At 37.7% G+C, this 23,647-nt stretch overlaps 1 protein-coding gene across 1 annotated transcript in view; it reads right to left on the bottom strand.

Moving 5' to 3' along the window:
- Adgrv1 (adhesion G protein-coupled receptor V1) overlaps positions 1-23,647 on the bottom strand; it is a 509,614-nt gene that overhangs the window by 173,498 nt on the left and 312,469 nt on the right. Inside the window, exons 83-84 of the mRNA XM_035440478.1 lie at positions 13,734-13,850; positions 3,813-3,991 (exon numbers count right to left, since the gene is read on the bottom strand). Coding sequence (XP_035296369.1) covers positions 3,813-3,991; positions 13,734-13,850 — 296 coding nt within the window. The remainder of the gene's footprint in view (positions 1-3,812; positions 3,992-13,733; positions 13,851-23,647) is intronic.

Consider the following 23,647-nt stretch of genomic DNA (forward strand, 5'->3'; position numbering starts at 1 on the left):
AATTTGTTAAGTTTGAGAAGTTCATGTGGACATTCCTGTGTAGCACTTACTTCTGTAACAATCCTTTTAGAAGCAGAAAGAAAGTTTTGCTGTCTTGGGCTCACATTCATCAATGCTGGGAAGATATGTAATGCATTATTAAAACTTCCCCAGAACAATCCCTGTCTTGCCAAAGAGTTCACGAAAGAAAGAACCTGCCACCAGCCACCAGCTCTTGTGTCTAACCAAGAATGATGAAGAAACCTGAAAAATTAACTAGCAGTTCAAAATTTAATAGTAAAATATGTATATTCTTATTTTGAAATGACACTGATTGCTACCTTCTACAATTTACATAAACAAAATATAACACCATAAAGTAGTCAGTATGAGAGGTTCTTCTTGGCTTAATAAGAAGACAAAATGATTATAAATATAAATAGCATACCAGTGTGTGTCTGTTCATCTGAACATGTGTCACATGGCTAGTCTTTGGCTGAGTATGTCATCACATTTATGTTATGTCTGTGCATGTATGGGACACTGTGTACACCAGTAATAAGTACTTATTAACTATTTAACTAGTCAGAAACAACAATGACCCTGCTATAACTTCTGCATATATAGTGTTTCATCTTTCAAACACTTTCATACCTACAAAGTAACTGACATTTTCACAGAACCCTAATGTAACTCTCATATGCTTATGAATAGGTTATTTCTCTTAGAAATTTACTTTTTCTCTCATTTTCATTTGGGCAAGGGAGCTGGTTAAGCTTTGTAATCACAAAGGTTTTGTTTTATGATTTTGCCAATAAAAGGAGCTAAATGGTCTTCAAATCAGTAAGTAACCAATCAGGTTTAAAAACAGGTCATGCATGTGTGTCTTTGTACATCTGTGTGTGCATGCATGTATGTCTGTATGTGTAAGTCTCTCTCTGTGTATAGAAAATTTGATTTTAAGATTACAAAGTATTAACCAGAATATCTAGGAAAGACATAGCTTTGTTGCCATGTGTTTTATAAACCCTCTCCTTGTTCTGACAATGTCTTTGGTATTTAGGCATCTATGTGGTGATGTGCCCCACAACTCTCTATTCTCCCTAAAAACATGCAACAGCAGAATTTTTATTTTTTCTTTTTGAACAACTCTAATGGTCTAGAAAACCATGCATGAGTACAACATCTTATGTGTTGTGGAAACATAATTGTTTCAGGATTCCTTAGATAGTAGTGCTGTGTTAGGAAATGAGAATCTCTTCTTACTATTAAGGCACAAACAAGAGACAGAGTCCATCCATCCATCCTTCTACTCCCTCATCTCTGCAACCAACACATGCTTGGAAGATTAATATTGGAAAGTGCAAACATGCTGTATGGAGAGAAGCCTGCAAGATTCAAAGAAGTAAGTGAAGCTAGTAACTAGAAGGACTGGTTCCAACACCAATATCAAGGTCAATTTTAAAAAATTTCTTCCCAATTCACAAGAGTGGAGTCAGAATTGCAAGCAGGCTTTTAAAGCTGGCCTTACTGTCTCTTCTGTTCTGTCAGTCTCTCCTGTTCCTGTTGAAGATGTCCCACGGGAAGAGTGACAAATTAGGACAGTGACTTAACTTCTTCCTCAATGACATAACTGCAATTTTCCTCTATTCCCCAACTATACTTTTGTTCTTATTCAGTGTCTTTAATGCAAAGGGCAGATAGAGTTAGGGCTAGTATAGGGCTGGGCATTAACCACGAAAGTGTAACTGTTGCCTGGATCTACCCCCTGCCCAGCCATCTCACCTCCCATGCCTCCATGTCTCCCTGATTTTGTTGGAGCTTATGTCTCTCATTCAATGTAGCTTATATTGATCAGTATTTTCTTGTTGTAAAGACACACAGACAACTCTGTAAGTAATATTACTCCACAGACAGGGGTAGCAGGCTCCCTTGCAGGCACTGAAGAAGCTCAAGAAAAGATTACCCTAGATCAAGACTCAAATCAGAGGTAAAACTTAGGAAATTTTCTTCCCTTTTGTTTTTCCCACATAGAAAACTTTGATGTGTCTTTATAAACCATCTTTGGATTTTACCCTCATTCCTTTAAAATTTGTCCAGTGAGCAATAAACATCAGGGCACGGAAAATCTTTGAAAAACAATAGAAAAAGAAGTGAAAATATGACAAAAACATAAACTTTAAATGCAGTATTTCTACAGTTTATTTTGGTGTTTATAAACCTTTTGTGAATTCATGCAGGCTTTATTTTTGTTTTAAGTAAACCCAGAAAATATTTTTATCTTGAATATTAAGATCTTTGCATAGTTTAATACTGAGTCAGGTGGATACTTGATCAAGAAATTACAATTGCAAAATTTTTATTATAAAACCTAAGCATGTATTGTGTTCTCTGCAGTTGAAGTCTTAAACCTGTAGCTAAAAGATTTTATAGATGGACACAGGAAGATGGTGATGGGGGAGGTCCTTCTGTGTATATGATTGTCTTATTGGTTGATACATAAAGTATTGTTGGCCAATAGTAAAACAAGATAGGTGGGACTAGGAGTCAAGGAGGATTCTGGGAAAGGTAGGAGAAAGAGCAGAGTTACCATGTGAGCCCGGGAAGACAGGATGCTTACCGCTGGCACCTGATAAGTCTTATAAAATATATAGATTTTTGATAATTAAGACTGAGCTAGCAGATGAGAAATCCTAGTCACTGGCCAAGCAGCATTTGTACCTAATATAAGTCTCTGTGTGTTACTTGGGACCTTAATGTGGCAGCGGGCAGAACTTGGGCCACCTTCCGGAAAGCGCCCACATGGTAGCAGGACTCGGGCAGCTTGGCAAAAAGACTTATTGTTACAAGATGGCACTAGTGAACAATGTCTACTTCAAAGGAAAGTGGAAAACTCCAATAGAGAAGAAACTAAATGGGCTTTATCCTTCTCATGAGAGCTTAATCTCAGAATTTTCCATTGATTCATTAGCAAAATTCTCACCATGACTTGATTTGTCATCTATTACTATTTGTCTAATCTGGATAAACTGTTATGCTAAGATATAATCTACTGTTGGCTACTTAATACTCAAGGGACCATCTCCCCCATTTTGGCAGCCTTAACAGCCTAACATGTGCTTGCCTGACCTTGCCTTGGTCACTAGGAGGTCAGATGCCTGCCTCGTGACAAGGAACCAATCAGAAGTTAGCTGGTGGTGCTATGCTTTACAGCTCTGGGTGTGCTTTACTGACAAGTGCACAGCAATAATGTGCAGAGCATAGCAACCGCCTTGGGAGGGCCTATGGGCCATAACAACCAGTTGGCCAATCAACACAGGGCAAGTCCTCCAAGCCTGGAGGCACACCAATCCTGAGCTTGTATGTACCCCTAGACACTCCCCTTACGATGCCCTATAAAATCTCTGCCCCATGGCTTCTCAGGGTCTTTCCCAGCCATCCACCATGGTGGATGGATGAAAGGCCCGAGCTAACATGGGGTTAGCTCGTTAAACAGCTGCAATAAAACCTCTTGCTGTTTGAATCAAGCTTTCACCTCCACCTGGTGATTGGGGTTGCCATGGTCCTGGGCTGAAATCCTGGGAGCCTGAGCCTCTGGAGGTCTTTCAATACATCTCACTAGAGCAAACTTGGCTACTCCAGAGGCAATGAGTTTATAAAGGAATGGATGACTAGAGAAAGAACAGCTTCAGAAAGCCACCAGGAAAGCAAAGGCCTCATGAAATGCCTTCACTCATACACCTCTTTTGGGCCATGGCCACCATCCTCCAGTAAAGCTACCAGTGAAAGCACAAAAACATTAAGACAGCAGCGTGTTGCCTGGATGTACTCACAAGTCACCATGAATGAGTCCATAGATCTGCGGCATGTTCTGATGATAGATCCCTCTCAGAATGACAATGAGGAGAATTACCACAAAAGATGGAAGCCCCCAGCTCAGAAGGCAAAAGAGCAGGTATCGCCTTTCGGTGTGTTCATCATTCATCACCAGCACGTACCAGAAGTTCACAGACTAGGGAAGGAAACAATACAAGCAGGTGCTGGGTTAATCGTGCAAGACAAACTGCTGGTGTAGACATACAGAGTCACTCCACAACGAAGGGTGAAGACCAGCTTAATAAATACTTCGAGTTGGATTTTACCTAAAGTATTCCTTTATTTTAGATAGTCAAGAAATGGGGGTATTTTTTAAAAAATTCTGGGGACATGAGGAAATATTTAGCTCAATGGCTTTTTCCCCCTATTCTGTTCTGTTCTGCCTTAAAATTTCTCATAGTCTATTGAGTGTCCTGTAAATAAGCTTCTGAAAAAGACACTATTATCTAAACCACCACCTACATTAACACATTCATGATGAGGATGAAGAAATAAATGCCTTCAGCCATTCAGGGATTTTGACAGTTTTTATACATGAGCACCTAATACATGAGAGTCCGGGCTCTATCTCAGTACTGTGTGTGTGTGTGTGTGTGTGTGTGTGTGTGTGTGTGTGTGTGTGTGTGTGTGTATCACATGTGCACCTAATACATGAGAGGTCAGGCTCCATCTCAACTGTGTGTGTGGAGGGGAGGGAGGCACTACTGAATAAAAAACACAGTTAATAGATAAAAATGCCCCAAGCAAGAAAGACTATGGTCTGTTTTTTGTTTTGTCCATTTGTACTTTCTTGTTCATTCATTTGACTAATATTTACTAAGTACTTAGTAAATATCAGAGGTCAGGCTAGCCACCGAGGACACAGCATTGAAAGGGATGGGATGGTATTTACCATTTTGAATCAGATTCTAACAAGAGGGCATAAAATGAGTATGAGAAACAGTTATTTTATATTAAAACCATATCATGTATCTTCTAGTTCCTAGGATAAAAATATACAATGGACAAGTGCTTTGAGTTAAGAGGATGTAGAACAAACTGGATAGATGGAATGAGGAAAACAAAGCACATAAATATTATTATTGGTCCCAAATACCACATCAAGCTTGTGTCAAAGCCAAATCTAGAAGTTATATATCCCATCTTCTATTATTTTCTTTCCTCAAATGCCTTACTTCGTTGTCACTTAGTACAGTAGTGACACTGGCTGTCATATCATCCCATAATGTCTACTTCCTGCAAAAGTCATCATCCTCAAGTTATTATTGTGGAGTGTGGGTATAAATGAATTTCATACATGTGTTCCATGAGGTGGACCAACATTGAAAGTAATGGGCATTTGCAGTCTGTTTCCTTATGCATGCATGGCTATTGGAAAAATGAAGTGAGGGATAGTACATACAAAGTACTGAGCACACACATATTTGCCACTGGAAAATGTGATCAGATTCCTCAAATCTCCTAGAAGGATGTAAAAGAATAAATAACTTATGCCCCAAACTCTTAATGATACAGTATAAACCCTTTCAAAGTGGAAAATAAGTGTGTCTAATGCTTGTGGGAAGGCTTTTAGATGCTGTTTACTGAGGCTTCTGAGCAAGATCCTATCTGGACCATTTCAGCCTTGAGGGATTATACTAAGCTAAACTTGGGAAGAATAAAAATATTTGGTTCCTTGGAGATTTTTGTCTTTGAATTTATTCCCTTATCTTTAGGCACATCTGCATATATCTGTAATTATAAAGCGTGTTTTGAATTGTTCCTTATGCAAATTTGTTCTAACTCCTCTTTAACAGTGATTAAGCCCAAAGCTTGTTGTGTTTCCCCCACCACTTCCCCAACTTATGCACACCTCTTTCTACACTATGCACAGGGTGTAGTCTCAGACCCGTAGACTGCTGTTCACTGGGTGCTGGGGCATCACTGCTGGCTCTTAGAGGATGAAAAGTCACCCACATTAAAGATCACTACAGACTCACCAGTTGTGTGTCTATGTGCATCTCTATAGTGAGGTGAACCAACACTGCAGAAGGGGCAAGTGTCCAGTTGGTGGGGCATTAGTGAGTGGCTTCCATTTTGATTCAGCATGGTAACGTTTGGGGTTCTCTCTAATGTATGCTTTCAAACAGACGGTTATTTCTCAGCTAGGATAATTGAACCTTCCAGTACCATCTCAGCTGTTGTTAAACATTTGCCACAGTCTTAATTAGCTAAGCAGAAGGTGAGAAGATGAGGTCAGTGTTTTCTAGGTTTATCCACGAAGAGCTTCAGTAGTGTTGCTGGATTCTCAACAACCTGATTCAGGAAAGTTAGCTCCATGTCATCAACTTTGGCCAGTTTGAAAAAATGCAAATGCCTTCCTAAAAGGATCCAATCACTGAAATATACTATGAAGAATGCATTTCTCAATATGTGCCATTTTGACATAGAATGGAAATATTATTTAAAATATTTTAATTACTCTAGACAATAATGTGGTCCACATATAAGATTTTCTCCAATTCATTCAAGTTTTCCTGAATCTTCTGTCTTTTTCTTTCTTTCTTTCTTTCTTTCTTTCTTTCTTTCTTTCTTTCTTTCTTTCTTTCTTTCTTTCTACCTTCCTTCCTTCCTTCCTTCCTTCCTTCCTTTCTCCCTTCCTTCCTTCCTTCATTTCTTTCTTTTTCTTCCTTCCTTCCTTACTCTCTATTTTTCTCCCTCTTTATATAGAAGGTTTTAAAATGTTATTTTTACTTATTTGTATGTGTGTGCATAAATGTATGTGTGCCTGCAGAGGCCATAAGAGGGCATTCAATCCCTTGAAGTGGAGTTACTGGGTCCTGAGATATGAACTCTGGTCCCCTCAAGAGCAACAGATACTCTTAACCACATTGCCATCTCTCCAGCCCCTACTGCAAGACTTTTTGAAGCAGGGTCTAGTGTAGTGCAGGCTGACCTCAAACCTGCTACACACCAATGATGGTCTTGGATTACTCATCCTTCTGCCTCTACTTCCCAAGTACTGGTATTAAAGGCATGACATGAGAGTCACACTCGACTTTACATGTTATTTAAATATATTTAGGTAGTCATATTTTGAGATACACATCTAGGTCATGAACTCTCTTTCCTGAGCCCCGTCTCTCACTTCCCTGAACCATACACACTATTGGCTCAACAGCTCTGTGTGCCATACAACCCTGCTCAGCTGGCCACTGCTGGTTTTGTCAGGGATAGAAACCTGGACAGTTTGGAATAATTTCTTTCACTGAATCACCTTGTAATTCCATGATCATCTAAGCTGTCCATGAAAATAAGGGGAAATATGAACTGTAGCAGCTGTGCCATAAGCAATGTCTAGAGAGAAAGTGTGACTGCAGGGAAGGCTGGACAGACAAACTGCACTCACAGCTTTGGCTGAGTAAGTGATCCTATGTACTTACCATTGCCATGATTCAATATTGTTTCAATCAGTTTAACTTAGTTTACTTTTGTCTTCCAAAGTAACTGTGTGTGTGTGTGTGTGTGTGTGTGAGAGAGAGAGAGAGAGAGAGAGAGAGAGAGAGAGAGAGAGAGAGAGAGAGAGAGAGAGAGAAGAGAGAGAGAGAGAGAGAGAGAGAGAGAGAGAGAGAGAGAGAGAGAGAGAGAGAGAAGAGATTCTTGAAGCTAAAAGATGATCGAGTGAGCATTTAACTCTCTTCCTGTCCATACAATCATAGTTCCTCTGTTGTAACATAATGTAAGAGTATTGAAGTCTTCTGTTCTGGTACATGCTCTAAGCCCAGTACTGGCAAAATGGGAGGAGAAAAATCAGGAATTCAAGGTTACCCTCAGCTATGGAGCTAATTTTAGGATAGCTTGAGCTATATGTGACCTTGTATTAAATAAACAAATAACTCAAGACTAATTATATTTAAGATTTATTTCCATAGAATTTCATATAAACACTGATATTAGTATCTTATACATAAGACCTTATTTTTTAATCTTTCTACAACTTTCTATACTTTACATGTGGGTAGAAATCCATGCTCCAAGCATAAGTAAATATAAGTTTTTCCTCTGCCCATATTCTTTTATGGTAACATTTAATAATTAATGAGAGAGATTATTAGAGATTGTTAGTATATAAATTGCTGAAGCCTAACTATGGGCTGTGGCAGATTAATTTTTTGTATCTTGATACAAAACCAAATTTTATAATATCTGGTTAAACGCTTTACTTGTAACCTTTGTTGAGAAAATCAAATAACTGAAGATGCGCATATTTTGTATGGCTTTAACTGACTTCAAAAACCATTTTGTGATTTGAAATAGTTGTAAATTTCTGTGCACATATGTAAATATATGTGAGGTGCATGAGTATGCATGTCTGTGTGTACATGTGCATGTACTTTAAAACCTTGTTTCAGAAGGACTTTTAGAAGACTTGATTTTATTTAATCAAATTCCTTTTAAGAGGAATACAAGTTAACTAGTAAAAACTTAAAAATATTAAATGCAAAACACGAATTTAACCAATGTGTATTGAATAATAAATGAAGACCTCATGAGTTAATGTACCTTGATCTAATTTAATCCAAGCAATTTTGGTGCTGTATTATTGTAGTACTCTGTTTCTCTGTTTCTGTCTTTGTCTCTCTCTGTCTTCACCCCTTTCATAAGAACTACATTTCCAGAATTAGTAATTGAGATTGGGAAATTTTAAATTGATTCCATTTAAAATACAAAAAATTAACTAAAGAAGGATATTTAGATCAAATATACATAAAAATTAAAGACTACACACATTGGTTACATTATTATATATACAAGTATCTACACAAGAAAATCAAACACATACCTTGTTTTAGTTATCATAGATCAGAATTATTCATTAGTTCATTACTACATCATGTAACTGTCAGTATGCTAGCAAAATATAAAGGAGAAATGACACTTATTTTTGGTTAAATAGGCTATTTGAACTCCATAAATTTCATCTGAACAAAGATTGTATCCAGGGTATTGTATAATATATGATTATTATTTTACTAAGATCACTGAATTGATGCATAGCATTGCATGTAATCTGCAACCACACAAGCTACTATTTCTATCCATTACCATATGTTCTTAATCATTCATTTTAGATGCAAATCTCAGAAATGTTCCCACATGTCCTCCTTCCTCCTTTTTTTTTTTAAAAAAATATTTATTGCATTAAAAGAATTGCAAGGCTTTTTGAGGCTTGATAATTCAGTATTTCCTGAGTATGTCATTTTTATCTTGGTAATTATCAGTCTGTTGTCTTCAATACTTTTGAAGTCCTGTCAAATTAAATCAATGACAAAGGAAAAGCATGGCTAATTTTAGCATTCCCCTTCCTGTTGTCATGTTCCATCACTCTCTACTAAGGAATTAAGAGCCTATGTGTTTATTTCTCCATAGTCAGGCTATATGGAGAAATTAAGGTACAAGATATAGAAGCTCAAGCATAAATTTAAGTGATTTCTGTCCTATTCTACCAATTTAAAAATATATTCATAAAAAAACTTTACCTTCAAGTTAAAACACTGAGTTTGAATTAAGCAGTGACTTTAGGAATGAGAGGAAGAGATTGTAGAGACAACACAAGATTCATATTCATGTCTTCTGTGATTGAAGCAGACTGCTATACAGTGATTTAACATAATAATGGTGGTGATCATAAAACTGAACCAAATGAATACCAAAGCAAAGTTACATTTCCATTCACCTCCACTGTACATGGCTATTGCAAACAATCACAGTTATTATTATACTTCTCCAATTAACCCATGATATGCTAATCCAACTGGAAGCATGTCTTGTGTGACCATACATAATAAAGGTATAATATTTCATAATTCTATGCATAATCTCTAAGCAAACAATATTGTTTATAATACAAAAAACTATCATTAACCATAATTCATTAGAGACTATAAAAAATAAAGAACAACTATATTGTAGCATAGAAAACAGTGTAGTTGAACACTGTGAAAGTAAAGATTTCCAAACATAAATATATACATACATTCACATAAAAGCATATACAATCACAAGGATACACATGTGTGCTTGTTTATAGATTTATAAATATTTGTCTATACATGGGGTATTTGTGGAGGCATACACAGGAAACCATTAGCAATGTTTACCTTTGAGCATGGCATTGGGGACAAAGCAAAACTGGCATATATACAAACTAGTAAGAAATAGATATACAATTGATTTGACGTCACTCTGAAGTGTTTTTGTTTTGTAATACTAGTATGTGCTATTTCCAAAATGAAAGACAATCAAAACAACTCGCCTGCAGCATAGAGGAAAGACATTCCAACATTTTAAATTCTCATTGTCAGTCTAACCTAGAATAAACATGACCCTGGTGTCTTAAGGAAGTGGAAAATGATTTCAATGTTCACACTAAGTGATCTTACATGAAGAACAAACAGAAGTGCAGGACAATTATCCTTGGCCAAATAAGGAATTTGTGAGTTGTTTGTTTCAAAACTAACTAAGCAAACTTTGCTGTTGTCACATTCCCACCATGTGCTTTGTGACTTCCCAGTGGGAGAAAGGGAAGCCTGGAAAAGGGAGTAAGGTCACTGAGTGTGTGTGTGTGGGGGGGGCTATGCTGAACTGCCTTTGGGGCTGGTGTGTGCCTCTCTTAAAATCAGCCTCTTTCCCCATATCAACCACTTTCCCCCTTCAAAGAAAGATACGAACTGTATTGGAAAAGTAGAGTATTCAATATAGTTCAAGACCTCTGCTATTTTTGCTACTTGTGTTAGCCTCACCAGCACCACAATGTGCATAGTGTGTAGTTTGGGCTGGGCACAGGGCCAACTTCCTGCATGGATTAACTAGTTTCATATTTTCACAGTTTTCAAAGATGGTGTGACTGTAACCTGATCTGCAAGATAGGCTTAGGGAGGTTATATAACTTGTTTATCAATAAGAGGTTCCTTCGGGCAGTCTAAATGTAATCTAGGGTGTTGAAAACATGTGTTAGAAAATTAAAGTGAGGCTGTTTAAATTTGTTTATCCTGACATTGAAAATGTGATGCAAATAAACTAACCATCAGTCTGTTATTTTTAAATGTTTGTTTTAAGGACATTTTTATTATCTTTATTTATGTGTGTATTGATGTCTGTATATGTGAGGCTGTACACGTGCTGATGCCAGAGAACAACTTATTAGATGTAGTTCTTTCCTTCCGGCATGGGGGTCTCAGTGATTGAATTCTGGTTGTTAGTCTTGACAACAAGCATTTTGCCCACTGAGCCATTTTGCCAGCCCATCCTGATAATTCTGGTGTTCTTAACCCAGGGACTAAAGATTAATGATTAACACATTGTCATCATCTTACTCATATAATAGCCTCTGATTCCCTCCTGTACTGGTAAACAACATGAAGTAGAATCATCAGTGTGTCAACATTCATTGATTTTACTTTATGTGTGTCAATGTTTTGCCGACGTGCATGTCTGTATACTATGTGTGTGCTCTTTCCAGTTTTTAATCAAATTTGATTCATAGGACTGGACTAATACTAGCCTATCTTACTACATAGTGGTTATTAAGGTAGACTCAGATTTTGAAAAATGGTCTTAGCACACAGCATTTTATAAATGGAAAGTACAGGTTGGTAAAATGACAATGTCAGAACATAAAATAACTTAATAAAAGTAACCTACCTAAAACTGAAGTTATTGGATTTCCCCTTTGTGGTCACACCACAAACCATGAAGGATGTGTGGTGCACCATCTGAAATGCATTACATTTCACTGCCACTTGCAACCATTCCCCTAAACCATGAGCCGCACAGAAATGTAATTAGTCTACTAAATATGCATCAGCCACATCACATATCATTGTTCACCAGAAACATAGGCAAGGAATAAACTGATTCTCATTAGCTTTGGTTAAATCTTATATAGCATCCGGTTTAATACCCCCCAAAGCATGAACTCCATCTGAAATACATGTGAAATTCATTTCTCTGTTTGAATTTGCTTCACTAACTTGATTCACTATGTGTCTAGAAATAGTCTCTTTAGGTCCGACAGTATTATTGGCTGTGAATCCTCTTAACTTGAATGACATTTCCTTTCCTAATGTTTGATCCATTTGCTCTGATTCTGACAAATGCAGACCCCTGGAACAGGCTTCTCTCCCACAGCATATGTCCTGGGATTACAGACAGAGGCATCTTCCCAAACTCTCTCCAAGAGACTACCTTCTGACTCCTCACATTTGAGAATGGGAACTCCGAACGTGGTCTTGTGTCCCAAGGATGACAGTGCACTATAGACCATAATGCAGCCGCAGTTGCCTGCGCACTATTACTCTAGTCACACTTCACATTGCCACTGAGTTTATGTTAAAGTGAAATGCCTGCCATTCACATATTTCATCAGTGGTATCATCTTTGAAGTATGTAATCTGTAAGTACAAGTTCTTGTGTTGGTTCTTCTTGTATTGGTTTTACTGGGAATTCTCCAAAAGACAGCTTCCTGTTGTGACTCTCCTGTTATCTCTGTATATCCTCAGATCTGATAAGCAGCTTCCTGTGTTTTCATCTATGTCGTTAATCAGAAACTCAGAATATGTCAGGGACAGGCACAAAGACCTTCAGCCCATCCCTGCAGATTCAGTCCAGGCAGAGTGATAGCAACCTACACAGTCATCTATTAAAAACTTCATCTTAGATCAAATCCCAGAATAATCTGGCAATCAAAAGATCTAACAAATTTACTCTAAGTTCTGGAGATATTTCAGTTTTATGGTTATGGCTTAGGCTTATTTATAAACTAGATAACAGAGATGTTAAAGAAATGACATATTTTCCATGATTGGAGGTGCTAGAAGACTATAAAGCACTTCTAATCCTAGCAGTTAGAAATGATCACCTCTACATGCAGGTTCAAGAACACACCTGGGAGAGAGGTAATAGTTTGACTGAGATGTGCAGAGGGAGGGACAAACCCAGAGGCCTACTCCAAGAATCTCCCTCTGTAACTCTACATAGCTGCCACTTCTACTCTTTTTAATTATTGGAAACTCTTCCCTTCTTCACTGCTTCTAACTTCAGCATGGGAGGCCACTCTCTATCAGGTACTCACACCAGATGTGTGAACATAGGGACCACCATCTCCTGCATTCCTGACAACCAGTGTACACCCTAAAGTTCTGCATTAACGAAGATACCCAAAGCTGTTTATTTTGTCTCTATCGACACTTATCTATTTTGTTTTAGGATTTATTTATCTTACATATGTGAGGGCTCTGTCTGCACGTATGGCTATATGCCAGAAGAGGGCATCGGATCCCACTATGGATGGTATTGACTCATCCTGTGGCTGCTGAGAATTGAACACAGGACCCCTGGAAGAACAGCCAGTACTCTTAACTGCTGAGCCATCTCTCCAGCCCGTGACACTTGTCTATTTGGCAGGAATGTTCTGCCAATCTTCTGGTACAGTTAACACTAGTAAGTGGCATTCTCCAGTCACTCTTTCCTACCTCCAATTAACCATAAATAGGGGTATATTTCTAGTCTAAATTTAATCACAGCATTACTTTTCTTCAACCAACTCTATGATGATTCAGAGGAAACAATTCAAAGTTCTTATTCTACAGGGCCATCTGCCAAGTTTGTCTTCTACTGCTCTTTTGTTTTCAGTCCTACTAGATTTACCTCATTTCTCCAAACTGTGCTCTCTGGTGTTGCAAAGTTACTAGATATATTCTGCATGTATGCCCTGGAACAGTTGTAATGGCTTTATTGGAATTATTTCTACTTCAGTATGGAGAATATCAGGCACTAAAGATTGTCTCACCCAGGGTCATGGAGGGAAGCAGGGGTGAGGGAGAGAATGGGAAACCAACCTGAATGAGCATCCAGCTAAACTGGCACAGATACAGGTAATGTGCGACAGCAGCCACAGCCGAACAGCTCTCCTCGCTGAAGTGAGGGCTTGCATATGCAGACGCCAGGAACACAATCTGGAAGAAGCAGATAGTTCTATTTTTAAATTGTGCTAGATTAATGAAGACGGTCCAGAAAATCAGCCACTTTCTCATCTGAATCTATAATCGACTGAGTCAAAGGCAAGATTGGCCTGTTGCCTGACTCACGTAAGAGCCAACCTCAAGGGGCAGTGTGTGAACTTCTGTACTTCTAAGAACCAATAATGGATATAGAATTATGTTCTGTGTTGCTCAAAAGCTGTCAAGAGCAAATTCTCAAAGTAACCACACTCTTGTCACTGCCAGACCAAAACCAAAGCTTTGAAAGCTGTTCATTTCAGCTAGGTAGGGAAGAGAAAGCATCGTGGGAATGCCATTCCCAGCTAATGAAAACAGAGAGACTTTTATCTCATCTGCCACCTCTTGCCAGGTAGCAACATGCAGAACAAATGGACTTCAAGTATATTTAAAATTTCAAGTCTCAAAACTACCTAAGTAGTGGGGTTTTAGCATCACCTTCAAGCCTGTGTTCTAAAGTTGCCTTTACAGGGAAGATGATTGTTTCCACACTGCTTGAATTGCATCTCTTGTTTTCTGTTTCCACACATATTTGAATCTTAACTCTTTTTTATAAAAAGAGTCCTCATCACCTTGTACCATACTGTGAAATCATCATCATTTCATTGACTAGAATATAATCTGCATAAAGGCAGATATTTTTTACACTTTTTTCATTGATGAATTTCAAACACAATATATTTGGCACCTGGTAGGTATCAATCAACACTTGTTGAATAAATGATCAAATCAAGTGAAAGCTCATTTTGTATTCTTCCAAGATAAGATTAAATATCAAATATATTTAAGATAAGATATATCAAATCTTACGGTGGAAAATACAGATAGAAAAAGAACGATTGGAGCAGCAGTATAACACTATATATAACATCTGAGCAAATAAACCCTGTGTTTAATTTCCTCAACAGTAGGAGAAAAGTTGGCAAACAATAAATTGCAGCCCTTTTCTATCCTAAAATTCTAGAATTATTTATAAAAAATGAAGATTCCCAATTTAGTTTTCTGTTTATTTCATCCTGGGCTTGGCATCTTTAATACACACTGCTAAAACCAGCAAGTGCAAGCATTTAAAGTAGAAACTACAAACTCACCGTGCATTGTTTCTTAACAATCTAGCAAAAAGGAGTGCCCCCAAATAAGCAACAAACTCCCTTTGCCAGAGCACAGCACACAGGAGTTTTTGCATTATTAGGTTTCTTTCCCTAGAGCCGTGCAGACTTTCCTAGATTTCAGCTTCTATGTAACTTCCAAATTACAAATATATATATGTTGTATATATATATATATATTATATATATATATATATAATTACATTATATAATATAATTACAATATATATATATATATATATATTACAAATTTAACCTTGTGAGTTCCACAGAAACTCATCAAACATCCTAGGTCCTTCATAAATACTAGGACTTGGCCTTAAAAAATCCTCAGAAGAAAAATTCTATATGAGTTCCACCTCCAACCCCAGAATCATTGTGACAATTTGTCTTCGTTTTTAAGCACAGTGGCATCTCTTTCTAAGAAGTCTTTATAAATGTACCTACAATTTTATAGTTTCTTTACATTTAACCTGAACAGTTTGTTATTAAATAAAACCATGCAAATTTTAACTGTGAATGTATGTTTAGTTTTAACATTCTGTGAAACTGTAAATGGTATGCTAATTTAAATCTATTTTCCTAATATTTTTCATAGAAGGAATCAAATCACTGAAGGTTATTGTTTAAAACTGCCCCTGCTTCCAGAAGATAGATTTAACACCCCAAATTCCATTTACAGGGTGTATTATCTTAAGTTTTTTTAGATTTAAATCTGTCTTCCTAAGTTATAAGAACACCAGTATAGTTTTGTGAATCATAAAAGCTCTTTCAATCTGCTCTCTGAATATTGGGAATTACTTCTCATTGTGGGGAAGAACATTAGTCAGCAAGACAAAAATGAGCTGCCTCAACCTTTAACCAAGATGAGCTCAAAATACTTCAAAACCTTACATGTCATGTGAACAGACCTACCCCAGATAATTTATATAAATACTGAAATTAAATAAAGTAAAATAAAACATCTTCATGCATGAGTACCCACACAGAATCTTAAGACTCTATTACCCAAGAACAGATGGGCTATTAGCACTGTTCTTTCCACAACACACTAAGAGACACCAGGATAAAGATTATTTTCCCAGCTGCCCTTGGATAGTTGAATACTGTAAAGCAAAAGAAGTGACTCTGCAAAGGTTCCCAGTTCCCTATGTGCCAACTTGTGCTATACCTGAATTCCTATTCCCTTTACAGAACTGTACTGGTCAAGAAGAGGACATATGATGCCAAAGGTGACTGTGTGCCAGCATGACACCATGTGCCATCCTGTGTGCATACTCATCAAACTTATCTGTGAATGCTGTCAAGTTATACTGCTTGCATCACGATTTAATAACTAACAAAAGAGGGTCCTTTGGGATAATTAACATGTTTTCAGATCATTAAACATGTTTTAGAGTCAAAATGGAATTCAGAATCTGGTGTTCATATTTTAAGACCATCAATTTAAGTCTTCCTAAAATGGCATGAGGTTATTTGCACAGCTAAACCAGGTACAAGTCTCATCTCAAACTGCTGAAATTCTATTGATTCTCAATTTGTATTAATTCATGGCTTACCACAGGTTCCTAACGGTAACTGAAAAGAATGCCAAATGGCATATTGGCCATTGCTATTCTCATCTCTATATTGTTATAACATATGTACATCATAACCGAAGGTAAAAGAAAATATAACCACCACAAGAGTGTCTTGTGGAATATTACTTTAACTATGTAAAGATGTGTTACATTTGTTTATGTTGTGGAATATTACTTTAACTATATAAAGGTGTGCTTCATTTGTTTAACTATGTAAAGATGTGTTGTTGTTCTACCTTGCCTGCCTAAGGCACCTGATGGATTTAATAAAAAGCTGAATGGCCAATAGCTAGTTAGTAGAGACTGGTGGGGTTGGTGAGCAGAGAGAATAAGTAGAATGAGGAATCTAGGCTCATGAAAGAAGAGAGAATGAAGGAGAAAGGGAGGTAGATGCCCAGGACCAGCCAGACAGGCAGCCACCAGAAAGACAGACACAGAGAAAGCAGGGAAGTAGGACACACAGAATGAAAGAAAGGTAAAGAGCATGAAGGCAAAACACAGATTAAGAGAAACAGGTTAATTTAGGTAAAAAAATAGCTAGCTAGAAAGAAGCCTAAAGTAAGGCCAAGCATTCATAACTAATAATAAGTCTCTGTGTCATGATTTGGGGGACTGGCAATCTGAGATAGTCTGACATATCAGTCATTTAAAGTGAAATAAAACTTTCTTCTGGTAGATGACAGCTCTACTGTGCCAGTGTGTGTGTGTCGGGGGGGGGTAGAAATATATGTGTCCCTGCTTGCTGCTAATAAGATCTAATAATAAATATTGAGTTTTCTGATTATTCCAATTCTTATTACTTCTTGAGATATGTTCTCCCCCTCACTCACTTTGCTGTGGAGATTTAATTTTCTCTGAATTCATTCTTCAACTTCTCTACTCCCCACCTGTCCCAAACCTACTTAGTTTTATTAACCTACTTAGTTAATTCCACCTGCCTACACTAATTATGCTGTTTTCTAGATTCTCCTATTTTAAAAGGGAGGTATTAATCAGGCAAGTTTGGTAGTTGTTTCTTGTAGTAGGCTGTCAATAATGGAAAGCAGCTACATTAGAAATGTAATAGAAATGTCACAAGTGTTTGTAACAGAACAGAGGAAATCTGAGGGGTATGTAGAGAATGGCTAGCACTGTCAGTAGGACCCATGGACTGTCCAGAGAGATTTCCGAAATCCTGTCTGCTTCCAACTCATTTTCCTTTAAACCCATACCACCTAGTGCAACAATTTTCTCTGTGTGCAGTTACTGAATTTATTTTCTTCTCCTTATCTTAGCGAGAATTTCTTTATCATCTTTCCTAGGCATGGTTGTCAGCTTTGTCATCAACTCATGGCTATTTATTTCAACCAAACATACTTGTGGATGTTAGACAAGCATTCAGCCACTTAGCTAAGAAACTCCAGTTCTCCATGTTTCTTAAATATGAGAGGATTAGGTGTCACACAAATTTTAATTCTTAGGTGAAGAAAACACCAGTGTCTCAGAAAATCATCTTTCTAATATGAAAAGGAAATCCAAGTCACAGGCACACACACTTAGGGAAAAGGCCGTGTAATGACATGAGGAGATGGTGACCAGCCAAAACCAACAAAAGAAGTCTTAGGTGTTATCAAGCCTGCAGACACCAGAAACTCACAAAGCACATTTCCCCCTTAAAACTATATTGTGAGTGGTATTTTGTAGTGGCAGCCTTAGGGACACAAATATGGTGCTTCCTTCCTTCCTCCCTCCCTCCCTCCCTCCTCCCTCCTCCCCTCCCTCCCTCCCTCCCTTCCTTCCTTCCTTTCTTTCTTCACTTAATCCAACCAAGATCATTTCCATCTATTCTTGCTGTAGTGGGAATTTGTTCTGGAAATACTCATTGAATTTTGTCAAATTCTATTTCTATATCAAGATTACCACTATTTTCTATTTGACCTTGCTAATATAGTCAGTTACATTGATGTTTGGATATTAAATCAACCTTACACTGCTAGAGAGATATCTCTTTGTTGTGATGCATTAGGCTCAGGGTTTACTACAACTGCTCTAAGAGGCTAAGACAGTGTAGAGGGGCACTGGCAGACAGGATGGCACTTCGCAGGCAGCACAGGGTTCCAACAGCATTCTAGTTAATAGTTTTCCTTCTGATCTCTGTCATTATTAGCAGACATTTTATATTTACAGACAGCATAAGTCTCACATTTCATTGTTACAACCCTTTCTTGGACACGGTTATCCTTAAAACATATTTAGACAATAAATTTCCTCTGCTCTTGTCCTCTGATTTGTCTTTTTCTGGTGTTACTTGTGTGTTTGTATAGTTCCCATTCCCATCTGACAGCATTCCTTCTGTCTGAGAGACTTTTGTATTCCCCATAGGATGATACTGCTGGCCACCCCTCTTATGTTTGGAAACATCTTTATTTAACCTTCATTTGAAAACAATAGCTTTCAAATTATTGTGCTGGCCATAATTATGGTCATAATAGTGACAGGATAATGGTCAACAGACCTTCAGTTCTTAAACATGCAACTACACTGTCTCCTCTGCATTATTTCTAAAAAGAAATCAGCTTTAGTACTTACATCAAATCTTTGTTTCTTTCTGTATTTCTAGCTTTCAAGTTTCTCTCCTAGTGACCAACTTTGAACAGTTTTATCACAACAGTCCTTATATCATGACAGCTCCTTTGTATTTCAGCTTGTGGATTTCCACTTGATTTGTGGGTTTATACTTTCATCAAGCTTGGAAATTTATTTTCAGTCACACTCTTTTTCACAGGTGTCTCTATGGCTCAATTACACACATACCAACCTTATTCATTTTTCCTACAAGTTGCTGATTTTGGTTTTAGAAAATTCTATCACTATGCTTTCAAGTTGACTGAGTTCTTTCATTATTTCTAATCTGTTCATTTTACTTGTTATATGTTTAAATTAAACTTAGATCACATGTCATAACTTTCATTTGTGGGTTTGATTCATTTTAAATATTGTTAAAACATGGATTTCATTTGTCATTATTTTAAATTCCTTCTTGTCTGCCAATTCCAACTTCAGTTAACACTCAGTATCAATTAATTCAGTGGCATGTCATATTATGTGGTATGTTTTACTGCTTTCTCGGTAGTCTCATATTTTTTGGCTGTTTTACTTGGATTTCTATAAAATAATTCACTCCTCTCTGAACAATTTGTTGTGATGGCCCTCTGTGCTTAGCCTAAGTGAACCTGTTTCTGCAGCCGAGTATTCTGTGTGAGAACCTGGGCTTGTGCTGACTCTCACCTAATCTCGTTTGATTCGGCCAGCTTTTACATTCATGTGTCCTTATGCCAGAGCCTGAAAACTCTTAAGCTGAAGGTTTCCAGGGAACTAAGCCCAATTTATAAGCAGACACCAGAGATCACACACTTCCATTTACAGATGTCAAATGTTCATTTCTGTTTTTAATTTGGAAGGTAAATCCAGTACTTTGTATTCCACCTAGATTCAAAGCAGAAATCCACTAGGTATTTATTATTTTGGATTTTGTTTGAGGTATTTTATATTATAACTAAAACACTGAAAATTTCCATGGTGTTCTGATATGAAAAAAATACTTAAATAATTATTTACATGATCATTACTTGTGAATTTTGGCAACACACATCTCCTAAACTATTTGGTTTCTCTTAATCACAAAAAGTTTTAAATTTTTCAATGCTAGCCAACAAATAAGTGGTTCCAAATATTAATTTCCATGATAAAACTAAAATTTTAAGTTACAAAATATTTTTGGCCTTTAAACTATCCTTTGTTACTTGTCCTAAATCACTTCTGTCTCAATATCCTTTCCATAAGAAAGCTGCAAGCAACTCTAATAAGATGCTAAAAATGAAAAGGCTGTTCCCATCTGCTACTTCAGTTGTCACACTCAATCCCCACTGATGTTAGAATGTATGTGACAGTATTACCCTGACACTAACGTGGTCAGTGTTCCCTTTTGTTTAAAATTTTTCCCACATTTTCTCTGTACTGCCACAACTTCATGAAGAAACACTGAAAACTATGTAAAGACCTTTCACAAAATATTAAGTAGAAATCATAAACAATTTAGGGTTAATCTTTAATTTCTCATGTAACAGGGTGGAGCACCGCCCCACCCAAAATAGCTCTTAGGCTTTCAGGTTTTCCCTTATCTAACAGTTCAGATAGTTGCCAGAGTGTGTTCCTATAAGCAAAGTAAATGGGGAAATGCCACACTTAATCTCTGTTCTCTTTCTTTTATTACCTGGTGGGCACTTAGCATGATTATTACTCTTGCTAATCCTGGGAGAGTGTCTTCTGCTGCTGTATTTCTGGTCTGTCCTAAAGACAATGTGTAGGTGGTAGCAATATTCTGTCAACAGCTGATCTTTGTTTTTTTTTGTTTTTGTTTTTTTTAGTTCAAATTAGGAACAAGCTTGTTTCAAACACATGTCCATCCCTTCTCCCTCTCCCTCCCCTCACCCCCATTCCTCCTCCTCCACCCCTGACCTACCCCCGACCCTATCCACCCTCTACTCCCCAGGCAGGGTAGGGCCCTCAACCAGGGCTCGGCAAAGTCCACCACATCTTCCTGTGCTGCGCCTAGGCCCTTCCCCATGTGTCCAGGGCCAGAGTGTAACCCTTCAAATGGGATGGGCTCTCAAAGTCCCTTCTTACACCAGGGAAAAATACTAATCCACTACCAGGGCCCCCCTGGAGTGCAGAGGCCTCCTCATTGACATCCATGTTCAGGGGTCTGGATCAGTCCTGTACAGCATCTGGGGTCGATGTGCTCCCCCTTGTCAGCAGCAGATCTTAACTTCTGCTATTACTGGTAACAATTTGCTAAACAGTGTAGCTGTTTGCACTGATTTCACATAGCTATTCACTGTTTTCCTACATAAACCAGACAGCTTTAAGTATACTTGGCTGTCCCTACTGTGGTATTTATGTCAGAGATGCAGAATCTATTATTTTTACTTTTGTGCCTTCCTTCCTCCTCCCCACTTCCCTATTTCCTAAAACAAATTTCATCTTACTGCATTTTAAAGTCAGACTGCTTTATGATGTTATGGACGAACCAAGGAGCTTTAATGACCCGTAACGGTCAAACGGAACAGAAGAACTCTGAGTGTGCTTGGTGTCTCAGAGAGCAATTATATGCAATGCTGTAGTTTTGGTGATTGCTAAACAACAGATATCCATCTGAACAGGTTTTGATGGTGGGTATTTGTTCATAGATGCCATGGTAAAAATACAGCTTGAGAAACAATCAATATAGCAACCATTTTCAACTGTGTGTTCTGCTTGTTCCTACCCCTGAATTCCCATCCCTGCATACACAAATAAAAAGAGGGCAATGGCCTCCTATCAGTGCTTTCACTGTGAGGACATTAGGCTTGTTTTTTTTTATCTTCTTACCACATAAGACAATGGAAATGCATAAATGCATACAATAAATAAATCATAGCTATAACTGAGTATCAGAGGCACATAGACATTGGGGTGTTCCCTCAGGATAGAGTCAGATAAACATGTTTGTTTTAGTAGATGGCTTAAACAAACAAAAAAACCAAAGGTCTTTCCCTGTATGTTTATGGAGGTTTTATTTCTTCTTTTATCTTTAGGAAATAATTTTCTCTCTGACTTTTTATGAGTCATTCATTAACTTCAAAAAGACTTAGACTAGGTTTCTCTCTCTGGGACACAGCCATAGACATGCTATTCTTATCCATGGAAGTAATATTGCTGTACTGGGTATTCTTATGCTTATATGCCCTATAGCCATTACTTTGTTCTATCCTTTGATAACCTACGAAATTTAGAGTCCCTTGCTTCTTTCACTTTAGGAAAAGGAAATGAAGACTTACTAAAGTAAATAAACCTTCCAAGTTTACAGGCCTAAGATATGAGGGACCTAGAACTTGAGCCAAGTGTGTGGATTCCAAAGTCTGTGCTCCTAATCACTTCTGGTACTTAAATGGCCACTTAAAATGATGCTAGTCTGTACCCCAAACATCATTAAGACCACATATTTCCTGTTTGTACAGGAGGCTCTCAAGAAATGAATTAAATAATTACATTTGAAGAAAGAACACATATAGAGGTTGGGTGAAATAATGAACAAGATGGTTTTAATAACACAAAGTTTCAACTGAAGTTTAAATGTAGTCTTGAATTTTAAAAGCTCTATTGCTTAGTTATTTAATGACTGACTTTAGAAATTCAGTAGTAACAATTTTCTATATCTGGAGATCACACAATGAAACTTCATATAGACATGGGACACTGAGGCTTGTGCTTCATTACTGTAGGCAAACCTGTAGCCACGCCTGCTTAGGGTCTGGCTACGGGTCTGCCTGACCACGCCTGTGAGGGTGTGGTCAGGGTGACAGAGTAAAAGTTTCAGGTGGCTGGGTTTCGCTTTCAGTTTCACCCTTTCAGCTTGCTGTACAGACTGCTGCCACGATGGCTGGCTAGGTCACTCTGTAAGTAAGGCTTTTCCCTATTAAATACCCTTATATTTCTACTTGGCTCCATATTGGTAATTTCCCACTTTATCTGGTGTCAGAAGTGGGATGTAACTATTATTACCCAAAAGTCTTGGCCTCAGAAATGGCCTCTTAGAGAGGCAAATGTACAATATTTAGGAATTGGAACTCTACCTAGAGTACGACAGTGTTAACTCGGTGGTCTGCATTGGACCAGAAGGGCAGAAAGGGGTACTGAAACCATACGTAGCAGATATAGCTATAAATCTCTGGGGTCATAATCTCTTACAGCAATGGAATACTCAGATTAATAGTCCTCCAATGTCGGATAAAAATTATGTACAATCTTTAGATAGTAGAAAAGATCTGGTAAGACGCTATGGAAAATGGTTACCAACCATCCATACTGTACAGAAACTAGGTACATTTAAATGATGGACCTTCATAGGAGCCAAAGGCCCTGCCATTGAAGTGGCTTACAGATGAACCTGTTTGGGTAGGACAATGGCCTATGACCTCTGAGAAGCTAGAGGCTTTAGAAAAGTTAGTACAGGAACAGCTAGATGCTGGACATATAGAGGAATCTA

Source organism: Cricetulus griseus, chromosome 2, assembly GCF_003668045.3.
Source record: "Cricetulus griseus strain 17A/GY chromosome 2, alternate assembly CriGri-PICRH-1.0, whole genome shotgun sequence".
In the NCBI taxonomy this organism is placed as follows: Eukaryota; Metazoa; Chordata; class Mammalia; order Rodentia; family Cricetidae; genus Cricetulus; species Cricetulus griseus.